The sequence below is a fragment of the Protomyctophum bolini genome (assembly GCF_963924005.1).
Source record: "Protomyctophum bolini genome assembly, chromosome: 2".
In the NCBI taxonomy this organism is placed as follows: domain Eukaryota; kingdom Metazoa; phylum Chordata; class Actinopteri; order Myctophiformes; family Myctophidae; genus Protomyctophum; species Protomyctophum bolini.
In genome coordinates this window covers 31,575,427-31,601,574 of record NC_137863.1, presented here as the reverse complement: position 1 = coordinate 31,601,574, position 26,148 = coordinate 31,575,427, and the positions used below count along the sequence as shown (strand labels likewise).

Sequence of the window (26,148 nt, the reverse complement as noted above, 5' to 3'; positions counted from 1 at the left end):
GAGAGAGAAATAAAGTGGTCTGCGAGAGTGATGGGGAGAGAGAGGGTGGAGGTAGAAGGAGAGGGAGGATGAGAAAGAGAAGAGAGAGAGATAGGAGAGAAGGGGGATGAAGAGAGAGAGAGTAAGCGAAAGAGGAAGGGAGAGCGAGGGAGAAAGTAGAGAGAGAGGGATAAAGTGGTATAGAGAGCGAGAGTGATGGAGAGAGAGAAAGAGAGGGTGGAGGTAGAAGGAGAGGGAGTATGAGAGAGAGGAGAGATAGAGAGAGAGAGAGAGAGAGAGAGAGAGAGAGAGAAAGAGAGAGAGAGAGACAGAGAGAGAGAGAGAGAGAGAGAGTATAGTAGTGGAAGTAGGTCATTTCTCTACATAAACAAGGCATGGTTGCTAAAATAATATACCCATCCAGTGGAAGTAATGCCAAACAAGCCAGTAGAATGTGGAGCTCATGCAATATTTACAGAGCACTAATACATAGATGGATGGAAGGCAGCTAGCAGCTCCGTTCCTCTGCTGTACAGCCTATGCTGCATGCGCCCCGCCCCTCCCCTTGTGCACCCCCCCCCCCGCCCCTCCCTCCCCTTGTGCACCCCCCCGCCCCTCCCTCCCCTTGTGCACCCCCCCCCCCGCCCCTCCCTCCCCTTGTGCACCCCCCCGCCCCTCCCTCCCCTTGCGTCCCGTCCCCCTGGATGTCAAATCCAGAGGTCTAGTTCATTTTATTTTCCCCCTTCTTCAAACCGCCGCCTTTTGAATTTTACACGAGAAGCGCTTAATTTATATGTAGTATATATATATATATAACACCGTTGTATACCGAAAATTGTACAGTACAATACCACTCACTTCAGACGGGTCTGATTTTCCCCCCTTCCCTGTGCCTCTGCACGCCTCTCTCTCTCTCTCTCTCTCTCTCTCTCTCTCTCTCTCTCTCTCTCTCTCTCTCTCTCTCTACCATACTTTATTTCTTTCTCTCCCTCTTCCTCGCCCGCACCCCGCTTGTTATACATTTTAATGCGGGGAGAGCTTTTAATCCAGAGACTCTTTGAGTCGATATAATGCTGGGAAAGAATCCAGCCTTTTTATAAAAGCCTCCTTTAAACTTCCATGCTGTAGATGTAGAAGGTCACCCAGCACTTGTTCCATGTCGGGGGCCCAGCGTGAGGCTCCCGCAGGCTCCCAAACTTAAAGTGGTTCTGTCTGTCTGTCTGTCTGCCTGTCTGCCTGTCTGTCTGTCTGTCTGTCTGTCTGTCTGTCGACTCCACCCCCAACCCCTTCACTTATACACCATGGCTGATACCAGCTACTGTACATGAAAGGCTAATAAAGCATAAGGAAAAGACATGGGGAATAACTGGGGGGTTTGTACTGTAAGTTCACAGCCCTCCACATCACGCTGTGTGGCTCAACATGGAGCTGTGAAAATAAATGCTATTTTTGGAATTTATTTGGCTTTCTTGTTGTGCTTTGGATATAGTAGGCTATATGAGTGCGTATGGCACTTGTATAGGTCTGCTATTTTTGAAAAATCTTGAAAATGTCTCACAAATCTTTGAATGTATATTCTTTCACAGCGAAAGTTTTAACTCAACTCTTTGCTTCTGCGGGGTCCCTGGAACAACATATTTTCAGATGGGGGTCGGTGGCCAATTACATATCATTTTTGGGGGAACTTGACATGAAAATGTTTGAGAACCACTGACATATATAGAAACATGGGTTTTTCAGAAAACTGTCAGATCAAAATGGGTCAAGCAACGTTAAACTCACTTTGCAACTCACTGGATTTGCCACTCACATTATGCATGTGCATACGTACAGTATACCCTCTATATAAAGACCACTATAGGCCTATACTTTACCACCCTCTAAGAGCCCAGCTGTCTGTGGGCCAAACCCCAAAGATCCATCCTATCCATGGGGAATGGATCCCCATGTCATCCCTCTATTGTTGACAGACAGTGACTGTACAGTACTGCATGTATGCATCATTGATATATAAGCTGCCCAACAGCCAAAAACAAACAAATGAGAGAAAAATGAGTAAAGCCCAATTCATACTATAGCCAAAAATAGCAGATCCACAAGTTTTATTTTATTTTAACTATGATGATTTCCTGGGTTTTTTTCTTCATAGAAGTGTATATTTGGGGGAATTGTAATGAAAATGAAAAATGCTTAATAAAAACTTGGTCACAAAAAGAAATAAGTGTATATTTGCTCGTCTTTAAATGTTGATTTTAAATGAATTGATGAATTGAAAATGGAGAAATCGTAGTGCTTTTTTGTATAGTTATATCCTCAGTATAGCAGATTTTGTATTGTATCCTTTGAACTGTAGCAAATGTACATACATGTAAATAACATTTTCAATCAATCAAACTTTGGCTTAAAATATTCTCAATGTTCTATTATTAATGTCGAGCTATAGCTTACTTTTCAATACATTCTTAGGGGGAGCTCTAAAAACAAAACAACAAAAAAGCAGTGCTTTCACAGGAGGCATTCTCTGTTGTGTTTCGGGTTTGTTTATTCCATTTGCTATAGTTTTATACGTATATTCCATTCTTAGCACAATTACTGTAAAACATCACATCACGTTGGCAGTGACATCAAAGCCGAGTTCTCGCCGGCGCATCGCGAGCCGTGTCGACGTAAACAAACATGACATATTAAGAAGTAAAATGACTCATTCTTATCATCCCCAACCAAACAAAATCTGGAATAAACACTAATTATATCCAACCTGCGCCCCGTCCCCAATCTGGGGTGTTTGTGTGTGTAGCGTGTGTGTGTGTGTGTGTGTGTGTGTGTGTGTGTGTGTGTGTGTGTGTGTGTGTGTGTGTGTGTGTGACTGCAGTGTGACTGTGTGTGTGTGTGTGTGTGTGTGTGTGTGTGTGTGTGTGTGTGCAATGTCTGTCACATTCCTCTCCCAAGCTGCGTTGCCTTAATAGGCAGACTCTTAGATATTCGCTACAGAATAGCACTCATGCAATATTAATGTCACACCGAAAATATGGAATCCGGAGCTCCCCTCCCTCCCCAACACTCCATCTCTCACTCTCTACATAATTGACTATATGCAAGGCTCCAAATCAGCTAGGAGGAAAAAAGAAAAGAAAAAACATGGGATAAGGAGAATACTAGGGGACGGGGAGAGAGAGTGAGAGAGCGGGGAGTGGGTGGGGGTAGGGGGGTGGTGTCAGCCGATTGGGAGAGAGTGGAGAGAAGAAGAAGATATACCATTGAAAAATAAGAGGGGGGGGAGAGAGGGGGGGGTCCAAGGGGTCTCGAAATGATCCTGTCGTTCAAACGTGGAAGCTTGTGTATCACAGTGTCAAGACTGGAGATGTGTCGGGGGGGAAAACAATAATATCCCATTTAGGCCTGACATCGAAATAAAAAAATGTCTTCTAAATCCTGACAGTTTTCTGAAATACCTACGTTTCTGTATCAGTGGTGCTCAATATTTCATGTCAGGGACCTCAATATTTTTATGTAATTGGCCGTCGACCCCCATCTGAAAATATGATGTTGTTCCAGGGACCTCCCAGAAGCCAAGGCGCTTTACATACATTCAGACACAGTGATGGCGGAGGAAACCATGCACCAACCTTCACATCAGGAACAATTAGGGGTTCAGAGTCTGTCTTGCTCAAGGACACTTCGACACCCAAACCTGGGGGAGACCGGGATCGAACTGGCAACCTTACGGTTACTATCTGGCCACTCTACCCCTGAGCCACTGACACTCAGGGGTAGACTAGACTGATATACTTTGTCCTAATTAAGCTGGTGTCAACTTGCCAAAAATAGCCGATCTACAAGCTCGCATGCACAAGAGACTGTGATATTTTTGCCTACTTGTTATTCTATTTCATACTATTTAGTTTATTTGATATTGTTGTCCTGTACAAACTAATAAAGGCTACATTATATATGTCTACACAATGTATGTAGAGTAAGAGATACAATGTGGGTTTAATAAAGTTTTCTTCCTTTTCAACTATTAAGTGTGCCCGGATCTCTGTTTTTTACTATAGATGTGTTATCTCGATTGATCCCAGGAGCACCTTTTTACTATTTTTATATTTTCTATATACTGCACATCTCCTGGTTGAGACACAGCCTCTGCCAAGAGACACAATGTGTTGGAAAAGTTCTGTGAACTCTTTGTTATTGGATTCGATATGCGAGTCATTGTGAATGTCATTTCGGAACAAATGTCTTTGTAATGCAATTGCTCACAGGATAGATTTGTTCCCACTCGCGCTCGCTCTCACACACACACACACACACGCACACGCACGCGCACGCGCACACGCACAATAGAGAACGTGAGAAAGCTACCAACGAGACACACCAGAAATAGATCAGTGATTTTCAACCTTTTTTTATTTTTATTTCAAGGATCCTCTAGTTCGATAAGATTGTCTTTGATCTTTGAGACCCAAACTCTATGCTGGTAAAATCGTCGGTGTTCATTTTAACTCTGAGAATGTACGTGCGACGGTACGGAAATGGAGTTTGCATCCTCTAAAACTCTGACAATGTATAGTGGTTCCATTTGTACACTCTTTTTGAGTGGTGCAACCACTCCTACAACCAGCAATGTCCGTGTTCACCTATGTACAGCATGTTGTATGTATGTATTAATGAGCACGAGTATGACTGAGTACCAGAAACAGAGAGAGAGATAGTATTAGTGCTGCACTGTTGCCTGCTAATGAGAGAGAGAGAGACGGGGGGGGGGGAGGGGAGTTGCACCACTCGGTTCACAACCGGTGTACAACTCTGTATTTTTTTAGGGTTCAATTATACCACGGAATCTGTGGTATAATAACCAGAAAACAGGGCTTGTGACCTCTGCACTGAGCGGTTAAAAAAGTGGTAGACTGTACGGGCATTTAGAACCATACTCGACTTTGAGAGAAGAAAAAAGGTTACAAGGGCACTGCGTGTGCGTGCGTGCGTGTGTTGCAGGAGGGAGAGGGGAGGGGGGGCATGAGCGCACCTTGACAGGAAACACAGAGGTGAAGAGGCAGGGGCTTGACTGAAGTTATTTTCACCGAATTCAAGATGCACGTCTGTTCGGGGGGGGGGGGGGGGGTGAGTCGGGGGGGCAAACGGAAGTACAGAACCGCTCGTAACTGAAGTGGGGGTGCTGCTGAGAGAGAGAGAGAGAGAGAGAGAGAGAGAGAGAGAGAGAGAGAGAGAGGGGGGGGGGTGAGGTAGAGAAGAGATAGTAATCTGGTAAAATAAAAGCGGGCAGGAGGAGAGGAGAGGGGGGGGTGTAGAGGTGGCGGTAAACCAGTAACTATAAGTATATTTACTCAATTACTGTACTTATATGTACCATGTTGAGGTTAAATTAATCATTTGAGTATTTACATAGAGGAATTTTTTTTTTCTTCCTTTTACTCCACTACAATTATTTGACAGCTTGTGTCAGGTTTGGAATATTCGTACCAAACATGCCTTATTAACCACTTATGCCCTATTCATTGCATACAGAACACAGCTGATCTACAAGCTCCCAAGTTGCTTGTATATTTTTACGATTTTTAGCACGTTTTACTTTGTTATGCTGACTGACATGTACTGTACCATGCACCTTGCCATGGACTCTCTCTCTCGGTGGAAACACTGTTGTTTTCGTCGACTACCTTTTTTCACTGACGAAAACTAAATGGAAACTAAATGAAAACCAAGCTATGATGACTAAAACTAAGTAACAATTTCGTCAACAGCTAATAACTACTGTAGACTAAAATGTTAGGAAAGGACTACAAGAGATCCAGTATAAGTCATTTTACACTTGGTTGCATGCTGAAAATAGCAGATCTACAAGCTCACAACGCATCGCGGTGCGCGACGAGCTTGGAAATGTATAGGCTGAAGTGTTTAATGCATGTTATAATAATCAAAGTAAGTTGCTACTATAAGCTTTTCAAATCAATGTAGTGGAGTAAAAGTACAATATTTGCCTCTGGAAATACTCAAGTAAAGTACAAATGCCTCAAAACTGTACTTAAGTACAAGTAGGCCTACTACTTACAGTATTTACTTTACACCACGTCCACTGCTGATAACGGCAATGGAAAAGTGTCTGGCTTCCTCCATGCATGCTCACTGTTGCTTTGTGTGTGTGTGTGTGTGTGTGTGTGTGTGTGTGTGTTGCCGTTGTTGGTATACCAACTGGAGTTCCACACCGCAGGTATAACGAATGATGACACCCACCCCGGAAAAGGAGAAGTTTGTGAACCCAAACGACTCAAACCGCTTCAACCAGTGAGGTCAAAGGTCTTCAAAGACCTTCCTGAGAGACGTCGAAAGAACCAGCTTTATTGTTCTGTGACAATAAAGCTGATTCTTTCTACGTCTTTCAGGCTAATGAGGACCACTTTTGGTAGCCGGCGACAGTATAGTGACAGTTGAGAGAGACACAAATTGTGGTGGAGAGGTTATACTGATATATATTCGACAAATTATCGACAAACTATCATGTAAGTAATTGACAATATATAATGTCACAACACCAACTTTGATGAGTCAGTATTGCTTTGTTTTGTTTTAAAAATAAGATTTTCTTAATTTCCTGAAATGATTATAGTTTTCATTTCCTGAAAAATGAACATTTTGGAATTAAGTGATTTCTTCGATCCCGACAGCAGAGATATGAAATAATTCTAAATAAAAGCATGTTGTTCAGCACATCTGACTGCTTGACTTGACTGATGGTAAATGTGTCGTGTTGTGCAGTAATATAGAAAGGTTTGACGCATTGCAATGCATCGTACAATTTACAATTACAATTTAGGCATTCATCAGATGCTCTATAATCCAGAAAGGTAATACATCATGAATCATACGTAAGCTAAGAACCTTACAGTGGAATATATATATAATGAAACTATGCATATACTAGTGCTATGTCTACATACAATGATATCTAACTTACATAATTTGAGCCTTTGCATAAGGCTGTAAGGTCGTCCAGGCTATAGGAGCAAGTACTACAGGCTAAGATGGAGTCTGAAGACTACGGTGGAAGATTGGGAGTGTATACAGTAGTTCTGATTGCATTCCATAGTTTTGGAGCCAGAAGGGAGAAGAATTGAATTGAATCATTACCTGGTGAATCCTAATCGAATTAAATTGTGTGGGCAGTGCCAACGATGCACACCCCTATTACGGGATATTTGAAAATAGTCGATCTACAAACAAGCTCACGACACGTTGCAATGTGTTGCGTTGTTTTCAGATGTGGGGGGTGTCTGTCTGTATATGTCAAATACATAGGCTTTTCATTTGGGGGTCCTCCACTTGACATGAAAGCTTTACAAAAAAGCCCCAAGGTGGCTTATAACAAGCAGACAGTGGTGTAACCGAGTATTCACTCAAGTACTGTACTTAACTCCTATAACAAGCAGACAGTGATGTAACCGAGTACATTCACTCAAGTACTGTACTTAACTTATAACAAGCAGACAGTGGTGTAACCGAGTATTCACTCAAGTACTGTAGTTAACTTATAACAAGCAGACAGTGGTGTAACCGAGTATTCACTCAAGTACTGTACTTAACTCCTATAGCGCATTGCCATTGATTAATGCCAATTGAAGCCTAATTTTGTTACCAACGGTTAACGCCATTGCCGTTGATTAATGGCAATTGCACTTTTAAAGTGCATTCGCTCCATCAAGCCATAATGCTACTTACGTTAGCCGGTTAGCTAAGTTACTATAGTTACTTTGTAGATTTACATTTTGATTAGAAAACACACATTAACCACTTTCAACCCTATATACATTTTGGCCATACTTTTACCTTTTCTTTTTATACATAATTCTTATCCCACAATTTTGCAACCCCATTTTTTTTCACCCAGTGTCAATTATCTAATGTAATCCTGGGCGCTACACTTCCTCTGCAAACCTGGGGGGGCAGCGGACTGACCTCATGCTTCCTTCTTTGCATGAGGAGTCCAATCTGCTTCTTTTCACCTGATGGGGGGGGGGGGGGGGGGTGTTTCTCCGGCCGGACGTATACAGTGCATGGAAGGAATTGATACTTTTACTTATAAGTAAAACATTTGAGTACTTGTTGTCCACCACTGAGAGCAGACATAACAGACGTCACATGGTCTCGTGTCCCTGCCTCGCTTTCCCTTCGTCTTCAACCCAATCCGTCTTCATTGCGTAAACATCTTCTTCCACCGCTCGCAGATTGGGTCTCTGCCGCCGCCTTTAACCAATTTAGACCTGAGGTCCATTCTACAAATGTCTTCTAAATCCTGACAGTTTTCTGAAAAACCTCATGTCTCTAATGTCAGTGGTTCTCAAACATTTTCATGTCAAGGACCCCTAGAATTATCTGTATTTGGGTTAAAACGTTCACTCTGAAAGAATGTATATATTCAAAGACTTGCGCCACATTTTCACAATTTTTCAAAAATAGTTCATAGCTTGTAGATCTGCTATTTTTCCCAACAGCTAAAGCGTAACATAATGCTTAAAACACCAAAAGGGGTTCCCGCCCAAAATGGGATAATAATTTCATAGAGGATATGAGACAAGAGTGTGGACATAATATCTTTACTAGCTCACACGTTGCCCTGACAAGGAACTCCTTCCTGTGATTTGTAAGTATTGGGGGGCCCTCCATCCACGCCCGCAGCACGTACGGTACTGTACGTGTGCATTTACAATATTCACTTTAGATAACGTACGACGCTGCCGGGCCCCCGCGAGGGGGCGCGGCCTGTTGGAAACGCTTTGTTAGCTCTCTCTCTCTCTCTCTCTCTCTCTCTCTCTCTCTCTCTCTTGATAAATGATTTAGGACATGTGGCCTGAGACATCAATACAATCTCTATTGTAATTAAAAAAGGTGCCCACCACCAACAATATTACAAAGCTCTCACACACACACACACACACACACACACACACGCACACACGCACACACGCACACACACGCACGCCTGGAGCAGTGAAGAGATAATTCAAAAAGCACTTGCATGGAGTGAAACATAAAAAAAAATAGAAAAAGGAGGGAGACATGTGAAATTAAATTCCCTCTTTTTCGCTCTATTGTTCTTTCATTTTCTGTCCCTTACTTACGTGAATGCATGAAAGCCAAAGCCGAGGCAGATTTCTAATTATGATTTCCACAATACAAAAAAAAAGATTTTTCGTCGTCTTTCTCTTTTTCTTTTCAAAAAGAGAAATAAAAAGGTTCACAAACAAAAGTATAGACTATAGCGGCACACGCACACACACAGCACTTGTACCATGCAGCACTTTGTCAAAGTCACAAAGTGTACCGCATCATTGTACTTTGGAAATGGAACTTTTATCATCATTTTGTTCCAACGCATCCTCGCAGCCCCCCGAAACACTCCTACATTTACAATACGTTGCTGTCTGGCAGAAACCTCTTATATTAACTTATTTTTTATTCATAAATGGATGCCCTACTTCATCATAGTAGTATAGCCAACAAGAGTGTCACGCAAATGTAGCGAAAATAGTTGCTCTACAAACTCACAACGTGGGAGGGGGGGGGCGGTGGCTCAGGGGTAGAGTGGCTGGATGGTAACTGCAAGGTTGCCAGTTCGAACCCGCGGGCTCCCCCAGAGTTAGTGTTGAAGTGTCCTTGAGCAAGACTCTGAACCCCTAATTACTCCTGATGTGCTGGTTGGTGCCTTGCATGGTTTCCTCTGCCGTCGGTGTATGAATGTGTGTGAATGGGTGAATGTAATGCACTATATACTATTGACCAGTGTTGATTTTGTCGACTAAAACTGTTGACGAAAATGTTCTTCGACTACATTTTTTCACCGACGAAAACTAAATGGAAACTAAGTGAAAACTAAGCTATGATGACTAAAACTAAGACTAAATATACTGAGAATTTCGTAGACAATTAAAAACTAGACTAAAATGTTAGGGAGGGACTAGTGGACAAGAGATACAGTATAAGTCATTTTACAATTAGTTGCATGCTGAAAATAGACGATCTACAAGCCCACAACGCGTCGCGCTGTGAGTAAAACTAAATGAAAACTATTCAAGAGACTGACTAAAACTAAAATCAAAACGTGCTGCCAAATACAACACTGGTTTTGACCAAAAGGGACAACAATGTTCTGTCTTCATTTCTGACTTCAGGAAGCACCTCTTTTGTAATATAAAGGCTTCTAGAGAGACTTTAGGTGTGTAGTCTATTATACCAGTGTGAGGTAAGAACGGAAGATTATGCCTCCCTGGTTTTGGGGGGTAGCGGAAAGCGGGGGCTTTTCAGAGCAAAATCTGCCTCATCTGGGGCACTCTATAGCGCCTTTATTTAGACACAAATAAGGAACGTTTTTGGACATACATACAATGTTTCTAAACCGACGGCGACGAGAAAAAAGAAAGAAAGATGAAGAGCAATGTTGTCGTATTTCAGTTCCTTTGCACTGGAACGCGGTACACAGAAAGAAGGGGAAGGTCATCTTTTGATATTCCTCTCACAATGGCAAATATATGTGTCAAGCGTGTTCTCTCTCTCTCTCCCACTTTGCATGCTAAACAAGTCTCGAGTGGATGCTCTCTCTCTCTCTCTCTCTCCATGACTTACGTGCACCGGTGACAACCAACGCACACACACCTGTTAGGATGAATGGCCAAGGACACAACAACGCATGCGGCGCACACACACTCATGCACGCACCATGTACTATACGCACACAATATTTAACCACTTTCAAACCAGTGGTTTTCGACATTGCATTGGAGTCACACGGAACCACCATTCCCAACCATATATACTCCAGGCGCGTTTCTCTGTCCACACCAAATCTTGTCGCCAAATATTGCAGATCTACAAGCTCAAAAAAAGGCGCGATGCGCAGCGTTTTCAGATGGTAGATCTGCAATCTTTTTGCAAATGTGTGTGTGTGTGTGTCCCTCCCCACCATGCATGCACTCCCCAGAGTACTCCCGGGTAGGCATTGATGATGTTTAGCGCTGTGTTAGGGTGTGAGTGTGAGTGTGTGCGTGCGGGGGGGGGGGGGTACTCACCCCAGCAGAGGGCAGTCTCTTGCTGTCAGGGTTCGGGCGCATCGGCAGGGAACTGTAAAGCCTCACTCCTCGATCTGCTGCAACGTATCTGCTCTGCATGCACAGAGAGAGAGAGAGAGAGAGAGAGAGAGAGAGAGAGAGAGAATTTAAGTACGCACTCCTTCGAGTAAAAAAACTTGCAAATCCCTCTCACACTCACACACATAAAAAGAAAGAAAGATAAACTTGAAAAAGTTAACTTTTAATTGTGAGGAAACATCAACTGGGGCCTCCGAGAGAAAAGGCTGTCTGGGAAATAATTGCTACAAAATAACTCCACGCACATTTAGCAACTGACACGGCACTGGCAGAAAGAACCACGGCGGGTTGGATAGCATCGCAAAAAAAAAGAATCTCCAAATCTGAATCGAATTCCAATTAAACTGAACTTTGCTGAAATGCCACGAGGTCCAGGACTCCTCAGTATCTTCTAACAACCGACCCCCCCACCTCCCACACACGCACACACACACACACACACACACACACACACACACACAGAGCAGCTCTCCTTGCCAGCATTAGCGCATTAATGTACTGTAGGTAAAACGAGCCTGAAAGTCCACTCTGTGCCTGCTATGTTGATAACGTAACGCCCTCTCCACACGTACTGTATGGTGCACACCGACGCTCCATTCATCACATACTGGCCAGAGGCTACACACAGTGATAGGGGGAGTTGACCACTTAACCACTGACACCCCGTGCATGCGTTGTTGAGTCCCGGAGTCCCTCAGGGCTCTATGCTGTGACTCTGTGTGTGTCTGGCTGTCCTATTAGTGTCCCCCTGGCCAACATGTTCCTTCCACGCTATACATCCTACCGAGTTAACTTAACAGCATCATGAAAACCCCCTAGTTTCACATGTCACGTGCTAAAGCATAATGACATTTTGGCCTTATATAGGATGTCAATGGTAGGGTCACATATAAAAAATTGCTCAATACAGACAGTGGATTCATGAATGTATGCATACACAATATTTTAAGCCAAAGAAAAAATATATATACCAAATTTCCCAACCTTTCAACCCCCGGCTGCCGGACTATTATACTTGTCAATCGTCGTATTTTCTCAGAATGTGTTTGTGTCGTCAATGTGCAATAATGGGTGTGTAACCGTGTACCGAGGGGGTGGGGGGGTTTACACAGCCATTCTTGTTAAAATAAGGGGAGCCCTATAAAGAATAGGGCAAAAATGATGAAGTCACTGAACAAAGCTTCGGTCAACCGATCAATAGCCTGGATCTCCGTCCGTTTGTACTGTAATGGCCTCCAGCTTTCCACAGTGACAGAGACATGCACGCGAGGGAACACGCATGCACGCCATGATGTCTGCCACACATGTCTAACAACATGAGTACATTTTCCCACCACTGCCAGCAGCAACGCAACCTATAGGAGTGTTGTTGGCACAAGCACTGTCCGCCCGCGCTACTCGGGAAGCTAATGATTCACAACGAGGAGTTCTTCCTGCCATGCAGCGAAGAAACATTCAGCATTCAACATCAGCAAGAGTATACACATGTTATACCAACGAGAATCTGTATGCCGGAATATTCAGGGTGATGCGACAAAATAGCAGCCAGGAGAATGAGACTCGCAGGACACTGCCAAAGACACCAAGAGCTCCCCAGCCTGCAGAAAACTGGTGCTGTGGGGAACCAACATACATGGGCACCGGTCACGAGGACGTCCCATACTAACATGTGGATGCAGGAGCGCAAACACCAACGAGCTGGCCGGATGTATGGAGAACCGGGATGACTGGAGGCGACGATGGAGGACGACCTAGAGAGAGAGAGAGGGGATAGCCAAGGACGCAACTCTCATCTCTCCGTCTCTCTCCGTCTCAGCAGTGATTTTCAACCATTTTCATTTCAAAGGCCCCCAGTTTGACTACGGCATTAGACTATATACGGTCCCCTATTTAATGGCATTGCCATCTCTGGGACCCCCAATTTATATTGTAAATTCAAAGTTAATTTAACTCTTTAACTCTCTGAGTTACAGACCCATATGGGTTAGTACTTAGCATAAAAAACAGTCGCGACAAGTAGTCTCTCTCTCCCTCTCCCCCTCTCTCTCTCTCTCTCTCTCTCTCGGCCGTGAGACATTCACATATCCAGCGACACCGTGCTCTCTCTCTCACTACACCTCTGTGAGTCCTTGATATCCCATCACTCCACATTCTCCTTTCTTCCCCGTTTGTGCCAGCTGGCCGGGCGCCAAAACAGTTCGGATCATCCGTGGTGGCCTCTGTCACGCCGTGCAGTGTGTGTGTGTGTGTGTGCGCGCTACTACTTACTGCACGGCCAACAACAAACGGATGAACCCTGACGATTGTCGACAGGCCGCGTACGACCGTACGCGTTGATTAATTGATTAAATCGGGTTAAAAAGCTGCGCTGTGTGTGCGTGCATGAGTGTGTGTGCGCCGCGCATCTGTTTAAGCAAGGGAGGGAGAGGAGAGGAGAGGAGAGGAGAGGAGAGGAGAGGAGAGGAGAGCACCGTACATCACATCCCTGTCCGCTACATTCAAATAAGTGATGTAATTGCCGGTGGTGTGTGTGTGTGTGTGTGTGTGTGTGTGTGTGTGTGAATATGGAGTGATGGATGAGCTGTTGTTGCTGCCTATGTACTGTACAGTACAGTACTGTACAGTACAGTACAGATAATGGCTCTGCTAAACAGCACGCATGAGAGGCCCTAATGAGACTCTGATGGCTACTTTATAAGACAAGTTGGTAAACACACACACACACACACACACACACACACACACACACACACACACACACACACACACACACACACACACACACACACACACACACACACAGTGGAAGAAGCGAGCTACTAGAAGTAAGTAAATGTCCTGTATTAAAAAAAACACAATATTTTCAAACTTTTGTAAACTTTTTTTCCTCCCTTTCCTTTTGTTCTTATGTTTTATTAATGCAGATCTACAAGCCATAAAAGGGCTCCATATTTTGTGGACTAATAATCTAAATCCACAGAGTAACTAAAGCTTTCAAATAGGTAGATTAAAAACGTACACAATATTTGCAGTTTTTTTTAAGTATTTAAAAATGGAAATATTCAAGTAAAGTAAAAAGTATCTCTAGTACAGTGTTTGAGTAAATACACTTTTTACTTTCCCCCACTGTCCGACACATGCACGCACACACACACACGCACACACACACACACACACACACACACACACAGAAACACACTGCATTCAGGGCAAGGCTCCATCTTGCAATGCAGCGAGATATTTTTAACTCTATTTAACAAGTCGGTGAGAAATCCCCAGCCAATGAGAAGCGTCAGTCACATGCTATACGTGCCAACTAACTAAGTAACATATGTTCCAGTACATGTACACTACAGCATCAGTGGTGGAATAAAAAGTACTCGTAGAGCTTGTAGATCTGCTATTTTCAAATTGCCATATGCCGTATATAGGGCTGGAGTGGTAAATGTATGTTTTGTAATAATAATCAAAAGTAACTAAAGTTTTCAAATAAATGTTGAGTAAAAGTACAATATTGGTAGAAGTACAGTGAGAGTACTGTGAATTGGAAATGCTCAAGTAAAGTACAATATACCTCAAAATTGTACCACTCATTTTCAACATTTTACTCTCTACTGTAATTTATATACCTTAGAGTTGTTGTGTGGAAATAATAATAAAAAAGTCCCCGTCCATTCTGTGTTGCCTAGAACTGGAGGTCCGAAGAAAAATGATGAAGCATTATGAAGTATACATCTTTGTAATGTCACTGAGATATGTACTTCATAATGTTAATGATTCTTTTCCCTTTAAGTACAGTACTTAAGTAAATGTACTTAGTTACTTTCCAAATTCCACACCACTACCTGCTGGGCAACAACAGGCTTTCAGTTTTATTTTATTTACAGTGGAGTCGACCATAAACGCACCGTCACAGGTTGCACTTAAATGGGCCCAGGTGTGCAGTGATTAGCAAGCATGTGAAATCCAAACACGAGCAATGAAGTTCAAATCTCCAGGGGCTCTATTTCCGTCCATGCTAAACCCTTTATCCCTAAACTACTTTGCCTTTTTTATATATATATATATAGTTAAAATAGCCAGTCTACAACGTGTCGCCGTAGATTGGCTATTTTAACTATTCAAAAATGTTTTTCAAAAAGGTTCCTTTCCCCCTTCTGTTCCCTCCCCAAAAAAACGGGATAATCTTCCATAATCTTCCATTCTTACCTCACGCGGCAGGTCACACTAAAGTCTCTCTAGAAGTGTTTATATTCCAAAACGATGCTGAAGTCAGAAATGAAGACAGAACATTGTCCTAATGGTGAAAACCATGGAGAGTTCCCTAGATTAGGAGTTACGAGCAATTCTTTTGGAGCCGTAAACCAAGGACTATTAAATGACGGGAGGCGAAGACCGTACGGTGGACTCCATGTTGCTCCCCGGAAGGAAAGAAACATGCGCAATTTGAGACCAAGGAAGCTGAACGCGGAAGTGTTGGCTGCATATAGCCATGTTTCTTTCCTTCCAGGGAGCAACATGGAGTCCACCGTATACGGTCTTCGCTTCCTGTCCTTGCCGTAAACAAGGAAGTGAACAGCAGCCGCGCATGCGCAAAACAGCAAGGAGTACGGTGCAGAAGGAGAGGCCAAAAAAAAAAGAAATAAAACTTTTTTCCACACGTTGAGAATCACCAGTGTGTTAAGACTGTATGAAGCTGTATGAAGCGACATGACTCAAGAGGATAGATGCTCTAGGCAAACAGGATACATTAAGCTTAAGCACTGTCATGCAAAGTAGGACATTAGCATAAATAATGACGGCGGGTTGCTGTAATTACTGCAGGCAGTGTAGGAGAGTGTATAGACAGACAGTAGACATGGTGTGGGCGATGATTCCTCCCCAGGCAGGGTGAGACTATACTTGCTGCGTAAGGTGCTCATTATGAAGGGAAAGAGGGATCAATGAATGGTCAGTCAGTCTGCAGTGGCCATCTTGTCGATATGCTTCATATATAATGATGAGTCGGCGCTTATACGAACGTGAACTATATTCCACGTTCACCTCTCCTCATCTCTGCTCTGTCCTGAAAAAGGGCACTCTGGACGCGCTGGACTATAGTACTGTAAATGTCTATAGGAGTTAAGAGATGGAGTGCAGTGATTTTGGTATTTGTTTCGTTTTGTATATTCGTCTATGGAGTTAGCATTGCTCTAATACAATGATTATAATATTCAAACATGTCTTCCCTGTGTATTTTTTGGTTTCTTCCTGAAAGCTTTGAAAGCCTTTGAGTGAAAAAGGTCCAATCGAAATACACCACTTAGTGACATCATAACCCTAACCTAACCCCTCCCTCGCCATTATCATACAACACACAGAGGCTATTGAGTATTTAATCTGCCATTTTCATTTGTGCTTGTTTTCATAGACCTGGCAACTTGTTTCTCTTGTTTATCTGGCAACACAGCAAGAGGAAGTCAATTATGCACACACAAAACGCAAAGACTTATGGGCTATTGAGTATTTAAGCCGTGACGTAAGCGCCCCCCTCCAGAGCTACTTCCGGGTCCTACTGTTTGTGTCACTTTTGTGTCCCCATAGAGTTATACTGTGTCCCTCCGTCAGACAAAATCTGAGACTAAAACAACCACTAAAGTCTAATTTTACCGCTTTCCTTGCAACAACAAAGCTACTGGTCTCCCAAATCTGGCTGTGACAGGCTGTCTGCCCCACACTGAATACTATCGCCATTTTATGTCATTGTGTCAACTAAATCCTCCATTAGAGATCGTATTATTGCAAACTAGATTCAACGTATACTCAACCCTGCACACATTCTAAATATGCCCCCGAAATATTGTACTGAGCAAATGGACTGTTACCACCTTCAATAATAATGATGATAATAATAGTCTTTGTCTCCACATCATATATTTTCTTTGTCGTGGACACTATAGGTCATATTCACACCAGAAAGCTTTACTGCAATTAAAACAAATCCTGCTGCGCATTGTCGGAAAGTGCGCTTCGTTTGGCAGGTGTGAAGGCTCAATGGAATCCTAATGCGCACCAAAGAACCGCATTCTACTCCGGCAAAAACAGAAACGGGGGTTTCACTTTGCTTCAGAACGCAGTAGAGGGCGGATTACTGCAGGTGTGAATGCATTAAACATAGGGAGTGAATGTACCAATGTGGGATGATGAGCTTGGTATTTGGCACACGAGAAGGAAAGAGAAGGCATTATTACAGCGACGCGTAAGGATGTCACACGTGTTCTAATGAAGAGATAGAAGCCCCATATGGCCAAACATCATAGGCTTATGCTGAAGGTTAAACACACAGACAATGCAGTGTACAGGATATAATTAGAGCCAGAGAATGGAGGCGATTGCGTTCCATGAACACATATTTGCACAATGTTGCAGGTTGCATAAAGTCTTTGCGCATCTCAAAATATGTAGTTCCAGGGACCCCTCAGAAACAAATATTTTAGTTAAAAATGTTCGCTCTGAAATATATATTCAATGATTTGCTTACTATACGATGTCTGTGGCTGGATGAGGAGTTGTCTTCGTGTGCGTTTGGTCATACAGCTAGTGGAGGCTGTGAGGCAGTACAGGTCATACAGCTAGCGGAAGCTGTGAGGCAGTACAGGTCATACAGCTAGCGGAAGCTGTGAGGCAGTACAGGTCATACAGCTAGCGGAAGCTGTGAGGCAGTACAGGTCATACAGCTAGTGGAAGCTGTGAGGCAGTACAGGTCATACAGCTAGTGGAAGCTGTGAGGCAGTACAGGTCATACAGCTAGTGGAAGCTGTGAGGCAGTACAGGTCATACAGCTAGTGGAAGCTGTGAGGCAGTACAGGTCATACAGCTAGCGGAAGCTGTGAGGCAGTACAGGTCATACAGCTAGCGGAAGCTGTGAGGCAGTACAGGTCATACAGCTAGTGGAAGCTGTGAGGCAGTACAGGTCATACAGCTAGCGGAAGCTGTGAGGCAGTACAGGCGCTAAATGAATGTCTCGCGGAACTCGCCCACCGTAAGTAGCCAAAAGTGCCACCGTTAAGTGAATGTTTGATATTTTCTCCTCCAGCGTGCCAGGCTCTAATCTGGCCCCGTGGCATGCCATTACGGTGGGCTAATAACAGATGTCTGCGGCGGCGGGGCCTGGCGGGGACACGGAGAGTGCAGGGGCCTGGGCTGTGCTAACTGGCCCTGACAGACTCATTAGGAGAGCACTGGCAGCACCCGCGCACAGCAGCATGCAGGGCAAACTCCTCACACACGCCAGAAAAGAGGAACACGGAGGGTTAAATTAGTACCCTAGCCCGCCAAACACGAGACTCTCGTTTTCCAGGGCTTGTATTCTTTAATCCATGTTTTGATCCGATGCAAGAAGGGCTCACTATTATAGCGTAAGGAACAGCATTGTACTTTATACGCTTTGTTCCACAGCCGCCGTTGCCTTTGTTTTCTGGATCTCTTCTCTCTCCTTTCACTCTTTCCAACGCCCCACCAAACCTATACCCCCTAAATTCACTCTCTGGGCTGAGAGCCCCTTTTGAACCTTCGACCACAGTCAGAGAGGTCCGGTTGGAAGCACGTCCACTAGTTTAACCTCACACACTCTCTCCCTCTTAGCCCCCTGTATCGCCTATACCACTCACAACCAAAACAGCAGCAGCAGCAGGTACAGTAGAGTACAGTAGAGTACAGTGGCAGCTTTTCTATACGGATAACTGACTAACATAAGCAGAAGACTATAAACTCGTCGTAACTCTGCGGCTCTATATAACTCATCGCCGGCTCACGTTGTCAACACAGGAAGCTGCAGCACATCACAGAGAGCTGCTTACTGTATGTGTGTCCCTGTAACTGTTACCGTGCTCTGCTTACTGTATGTGTGTCCCTGTAACTGTTACCGTGCTCCTGTGCAGTGGTGGAAAGTACATTTACATAAGTACAGTTTGAAGGTATTTGTACTTTTTTTCTTATATCCAATACTTTTACTTTCTATACTCCACTACATCTCGGAGGCAAATGTTGTACTTTTAACTCCACTACTAGTTAGGCTACTAGTTACTTTGTAGATTTTTTATTACAAAACATACATTATCCACCCTATAAATTACATTCTGGTCATTTGAAAATAGACGCTCTTCAAGCTCAGATCGGCTATTTTCAAAAGACGTTTATACATTTGAAAATTGTATACTTTTTACACAAAAGTTCATTTTGAATCCTGGATAGTATAAATAATAGTATTTAACGATTGAATACCTTTTCCACCACTGGCCGGACGCTATAGCTCATTCTGGATGGCAACGTGTTTTAAGCATTGTGTTATACTTTAGCTATTGAAATATAGCAGATCTACAAGCTCATAGTGCAGCACCGAGTGCCGTGCAACGAGCTTGTAGATCTGCAAAAAGAAATCGTGGAAAATGTGGCGCAAATCTTTGAATATATATTATTTCAGAGCGAACGTTTTTTAACTGAAATCTTTGCTTCTGGGCGTCCCTGGAACAACATATTTTCAGATGGGGGGGGTCTTCTGCGGCCAAATACAGATAATTCTGGGGGTCCTTGACAAGACATATTGAGCACCACTGATATAGGAACATATTTCAGAAAACTGTCATGATTTAGAAGACACTTTGTTGAATCGAGCTCAGGTCTAAACGGGATATAAGCAACAATGCCTGTGTGGGGGACTCTGGGGGGGGGGGGGGTGGGACTTCCCCAGGCAGAAAGACGGACAGACAGAAAAGCAAACATTGCCCTGTCGCATGGCTAGGACCGAGCCAATGGCCACATGCCATTGGCTGACCGGGTGGAGAGCAAACACAGAGAGGCCAATGATTGTGGTCAGGATGTTAGAGGACTATATGACAATAGGGGGATCGAGGGGGGGATAGGGGGGCTGTGATAGAGCTGCTGTCGGGCAGAAACTTCACATTCCTTACTGTACGTTCATGTTTGGTAAATGAATGCACCGCTTCATATTAATCACTTCATATTAATCACTTCATATTAATCACTTCATATTAATCAAACGAGAGATTGTGACTAAATAAATGCGTAGGCTGCCGGTACATTGGATCCATTGGAAAGCAGTTAATTTTTCGGTTTTGGACACCCGACAGGTGTGTGTGTGTGTGTGTGTGTGTGTAGTGTGTGTGTGGTGTGCGTGCGTGCGTGCGCGCTTGTGTGTTCTTGCAAGTAAGTGCATATCAGTGTGCACATCTTCGAGTGGAACACTGTGTAAACAAATCCGATACCTCACTATTATGCCTATACTGACGCTATAGACCACAAACAACAAGTGATACCTCACTATTATGATGTGATCTTTGCCTATACTGACGCTATAGACCATAAACAACAAGTGATACCTCACTATTATGATGTGATCTTTGCCTATACTGACGCTATAGACCACAGACAACAAGTGATCACTATTATGATGTGATCTTTGCCTATACTGACGCTATAGACCACAAACAACAAGTGATCACTATTATGATGTGATCTTTGCCTATACTGACGCTATAGACCACAAACAACAAGTGCGGTGGACTCAGCGGTGGCACATACATACACACATGCACATACACACACACACACACACACACACATGCAGTAAGTGGGCAGTGGTGGAACAAAGTAGACCCATGTTGGGTCTTAGTAGCAATAGTAGAAATACAAAAATGTTACATAAGTCAAAGCACAAAGGATCTAAGCTTTTAAGGATCTAAGTTCTAAGTACCACACGCAAAAGTAGTCTTTAAAAAAAAAATCATAGTATATCATCTTATTGAACGATAACTATTGATCATTAACAACATAAGTCCTTTTTTTGTACAACTGGTATTTTATACAACTGTGTGACCATGCAGATTTGAGAGCCTGCCATCGTAGTCCACTAGCCAGAATGTGAACCCGGACATGTCGAGTACACCAAGGTTTTATAATACATGTTGAGTATAGGTCCCCAGCATGTAGAAACTGGGTTTTATAATAAATGTTGAGTATAGGTCCCCAGCATGTAGAAACTGGGTTTTATAATAAATGTTGAGTATAGGTCCCCAGCATGTAGAAACTGGGTTTTATAATAAATGTTGAGTATAGGTCCCCAGCATGTAGAAACTGGGTTTTATAATAAATGTTGAGTATAGGTCCCCAGCATGTAGAAACTGGGTTTTATAATACATGTTGAGTATAGGTCCCCAGCATGTAGAAACTGGGTTTTATAATAAATGTTGAGTATAGGTCCCCAGCATGTAGAAACTGCCAGATGTTGAGCAATTTTCATAATTGGTATACCAGTATGTGACCATAACATTAACAACCTATAAAAGGCAAAATAATAAAAAAAATCATCATGCTTTATGTAGCATGTGACGTGTCAAAATAGGGGGTTTTCATGATGCCGAATTCATTCCAAGCATTAGTTCCAAAACATTAATTGGGCTAAAAACGGCCATGCCCACTTGTGCCGACATCATCACATCTGTGATGATGGCAATGGCCGTTTTTAGCCCATCGAATGCTTGGAATGGATTCAGCATGTAAAGAAACTGTGATAAATAGTTTCTTTGCAGAATATAAACATCAATCATCCGACATAATTTTGTTTACATGCGTGTAGCGCTCGTTGACCGTTTGTGTTTGGTTAGCATCCGGGTTAGCCCATTGACAACAGCGTCATCTGCTTTCCTACTATTCTGATTGGTTGGTACCAATCGAAGGAGACTGCCGGCGCTTTGACCACGCCCATCCCAGAAACTGCTGCCGTGGGGAGGGCTTTCAGTCAGAATAATCCAGACAGTGTGTCAGGGCAATATCAATGATGCACACTTAGGTTAGGTAGGGGTAGGGTACGGACAAAGAGAAACACAACAAACTTTACTTTTTGGAAACGATACTGCAAAAGGGGATTTTTGCCACTGTTTTTGGACGTCTCAACCCCCCGTCCTATACCGATGCAGGGATATCTCTCCCTCTTCTCTGAGATAAAGCTGGACATGAGATTCCAAACGGAGCTGGGGTCTCCCCATCTCTACAAACTCTTTAGTGAAAAGATAAGTGAATGAATAAATTAATCATGTTCAGCTTGGCAAACCAATTTTATCCAATCAAGAGAAAGAATTGGAGGTGATGAAACATGCTGGAAAATGAGCAGAAGAAATTTGGAACTGGAACACTATAAAATTGAAGCGGATTGATTAATGCCCTCTGTTGGAGTTCTCTCTCCTGATTGCATAAAATTTGGTATCCCGACTTGAAAATGCATCGTCCATTTACTGGAGAGCTGAAGAGATGGGGAGGACCCTGATAGAGTTTGAGTTTTTCCTCAGACATTTCAAAAAGTATTTATTTAAAGACCTTTTAAGCCTCGTACAAAGCCAACTCTTGTCGTGACAAATCATGACAACAAACACATTATTTCGGGTCGAACAAATAATTAGAAAGAAGAAGAAAACGGCAGGATACACTTCTTTTGTTGTTTTTCTTCTCTGTAATTATTAGTTTGGTCCAAAATATTGTGTTTGTCGTCATGATTTGTCACAGCTCGAGTTGGCTTCGTACGGCACTTATAAGGTCTTTAAATAAATATGTTTTGAAATGACACACTCCATATATGGCGCAACATAGAGGATTGCAGGCGCTTCCAGGCTGTGGAGCGATGCGACCCGTTTTCATATCAATAAACTTCGTCTTGGGCGTCGGGCGTTACCAATAGAAAGGACAAAGAACTTCGTCCTGGGCGATGGGGGGTGTTAAAAAGACAACCAAAAGTCACAACTACAAAACCTATACTTTTATGTCACGTCCCTGATGTGAAAACGTTTGGAGAACCACATCACTTCTAATAATTCTGCATTTGAAACAAAATGTATAAGTGAAAAGCACTGAAGCAAGCGGAGCAGACAGACATGTATTAGTACTGTTAGTTACAACACAATGTTCAAACAGACAGACATGTATTAGTACTGTTAGTTACAACACAATGTTCAAACAGACAGACATGTATTAGTACTGTTAGTTACAACACAATGTTCAAACAGACAGACATGTATTAGTACTGTTAGTTACAACACAATGTTCATACAGACAGACATGTATTAGTACTGTTAGTTACAACACAATGTTCAAACAGACAGACATGTATTAGTACTGTTAGTTACAACACAATGTTCAAACAGACAAACATGTATTAGTGCTGTTAGTTACAACACAATGTTCAAACAGACAGACATGTATTAGTACTGTTAGTTACAACACAATGTTCAAACAGACAGACATGTATTAGTACTGTTAGTTACAACACAATGTTCAAACAGACAGACATGTATTAGTACTGTTAGTTACAACACAATGTTCAAACAGACAAACATGTATTAGTACTGTTAGTTACAACACAATGTTCAAACAGACAGACATGTATTAGTACTGTTAGTTACAACACAATGTTCAAACAGACAGACATGTATTAGTACTGTTAGTTACAACACAATGTTCAAACAGACAGACATGTATTAGTACTGTTAGTTACAACACAATGTTCGGGGCCTGGAACTTTTTATAGGCACTAGCAGCACTGCACCGTGGGCACAGCAAAGCCCTCGAAGCACAGCTGTGGGGTATTGTTACCTGTAACGTTAGCTGTTGCATGTTATATTATTTACACAGATCGAGACTTAATGGAACACATGTGTTTTGTGAAGCCCACATTCTTCCCAGATTAGCTGAAAGGCCCACATACACCGGGCTCCACCAATGGGAGGAATGCATGCGAGGACCAGACTGGCTTATAGGGGAAACTCTATCACTCAACTCTGGTTATACAGAGCATACATGCGCTGTGCATACTGTACATACACACATGCACGCGCACACACACACACACACACACACACACACACACACACACACACTTCACTTTTTCATGAGCAGAACACAGAACACATGCATACAGACAGAACGCATGCACATACCGGTATATACATTTTGGTCTAAAAAATTAAAGCAAGCAAGCAATACCATATACTGTACAGTCGCATGCACGTGTGTACGCACATGCACACGCACGCACGCACAGAGGCTGGTTTGCATATACAGCATGCCACTCACTCAACGAATGCATTGCACACTGAAACTATGTTTGGCGTCAGAGCGAGGAAATAATATAGCGCAAAACATTCTTTTCATTTCCAACATAGCCTAGAATACCATTCCATTGTGCTGGATGTCACCGTTTGTGCAGATCATGTAAATACTGCTCTTTCTATTCACCAGGGGCATATCTGCCTGTCAGGTCCATTACATAAGCATACCGTAACCATTATTGCATAACGTCACTTCAGTGCAAGCAGCAGTGCTTTTATATGCAGTCAATAGAAGAGTAAGAATCGATCCCTTCTCTCTGTGGTTTGTATCATTTAGGCCAGGGGTTTTCAAACGTTTTTTTTTTTTTTGCAGACTGGGAAATGGAAATGAAGGGTATACATAGTATACATAGTACATGCATAAACCTTCCTTAACCCTCCTTTTGGGAGGGAACCCCTTTTTGGTGTTTTAAGCATTAGGTTATGTTTAGCTATTGAAAAAAGCAGATCTACAAGCTCATAGCGCGACACAGAGTGCCGCGCTATGAGCTTGTAGGTCTGCGATTTTTGAAAAATCGTGAAAATGTGGCCCAAATGTTTGAATATATTCTTTCAGAGCAAACGTTTTTAACTCAAATCTTTGCTTCTGGGGGGGTCCCTGGAACAACATATTTTCAGATGGGGGTCGGCGGCCAAATACATATAGTTCTGGGCGTCCTTGACATGAAACATGGGTTTTTCAGAAAACTGTCAGGATTTAGAAGGCACTTCCGAATGTGAACCGGAACCGAACTGGTTCCGGTTCCTCAACGCTGGATTCGGTTCCAGATCCCAACCCTAGTTGAGGCCTAATAACCAACAAACTAAACTTGAGCGTTAACCTGTTTCCCAGCAATGCTAACACTTCAACTTCCAGTCATGCCAATGGGAATAGCTATAGCTATTTATAGCAGAGCATGACCAGATTTTCCGATGGCTCTCCATCCATTTCAAGTGTACATCCACACTGCGTGTGTGTGTGTGTGTGTGTGTGCGTGCGTGTGTGTTTGTGTACATGGACAGTTCATGCAAGCATGCATGTAATGTGAGCGCTCGTGCACTGATGCATAGGGCCCTATTGATTATATTATTATCAGAATTTGGATCAAATTGAACACAGCTGGGGCCTTTGTCTGGTCTGGTCTCCTCTCTCGTCTATTGTCCTCCTACCCTCCCCTCCCCTCTCCTTGGCCTCCTCTTCTCCTGTTCACTGGGCCTCTCCTCTCTTCAACATGCTATCCTCTGTTTACATGCCTCCAATAGTTTTCAGTTTGTGTTGACGATCCTCGGGTCAACAACACTGTGTGTGTCATTTACACTGATACACAATAGGAGACATCTGCTGTGGGATATACTGACGACTGGAAATAGACCTCGTGACAACAGCCCCCTCTCCCTCTCTCTCTTTCTGTGTCTCTCTCTCTCTCTACAGACAAAGCATGTCATTTCTAGAAATGTCCTGAAGATTTTTTGAGTGTACACAAAGATTAAATAAAGGCTTCGTTAAAGGTCTCTCTCTCTCTCTCTCTCTCTGATTGAATGAATAGTTTATTAGACAGAATGTATAAACAGCAGCAGAGTACAGTCAAACACTCAGTCCAAAGGGGATAGCACCCAAAAAAGTCCTCTCTCTCTGTCTCTCTCTCTCTCTCTCTCTTATGAGTGGACTCAAACTGTCTATACAGTATGGACCTACAGTACATGCATGGGAGTGGCCCATATACAGACGTGACATTCCGGGACATTGAAGAGCTTGCGGGTTTCATTTAACATTGCATCCAAAGCTTTATACCATATACAATCAAACAGAGGGGGCGCTCTACTCTCTAGTGACTGGTTATGGCATCCATTGGGGGCTCATTGTTGTTGTAGTAACAAGT

The 26,148-nt window shown here is 43.1% G+C and overlaps 1 protein-coding gene across 2 annotated transcripts in view; it reads right to left on the bottom strand.

Annotated features, from left to right (window-relative positions):
* The window catches only part of LOC308329926 (TOX high mobility group box family member 2-like), a 200,262-nt gene that overhangs the window by 117,054 nt on the left and 57,060 nt on the right, over positions 1–26,148 (bottom strand). For both annotated transcript variants that reach the window (XM_080784471.1, XM_080784470.1), the window contains exon 2: positions 11,058–11,150. In XM_080784471.1, coding sequence (XP_080640597.1) covers positions 11,058–11,150 — 93 coding nt within the window. The remainder of the gene's footprint in view (positions 1–11,057; positions 11,151–26,148) is intronic.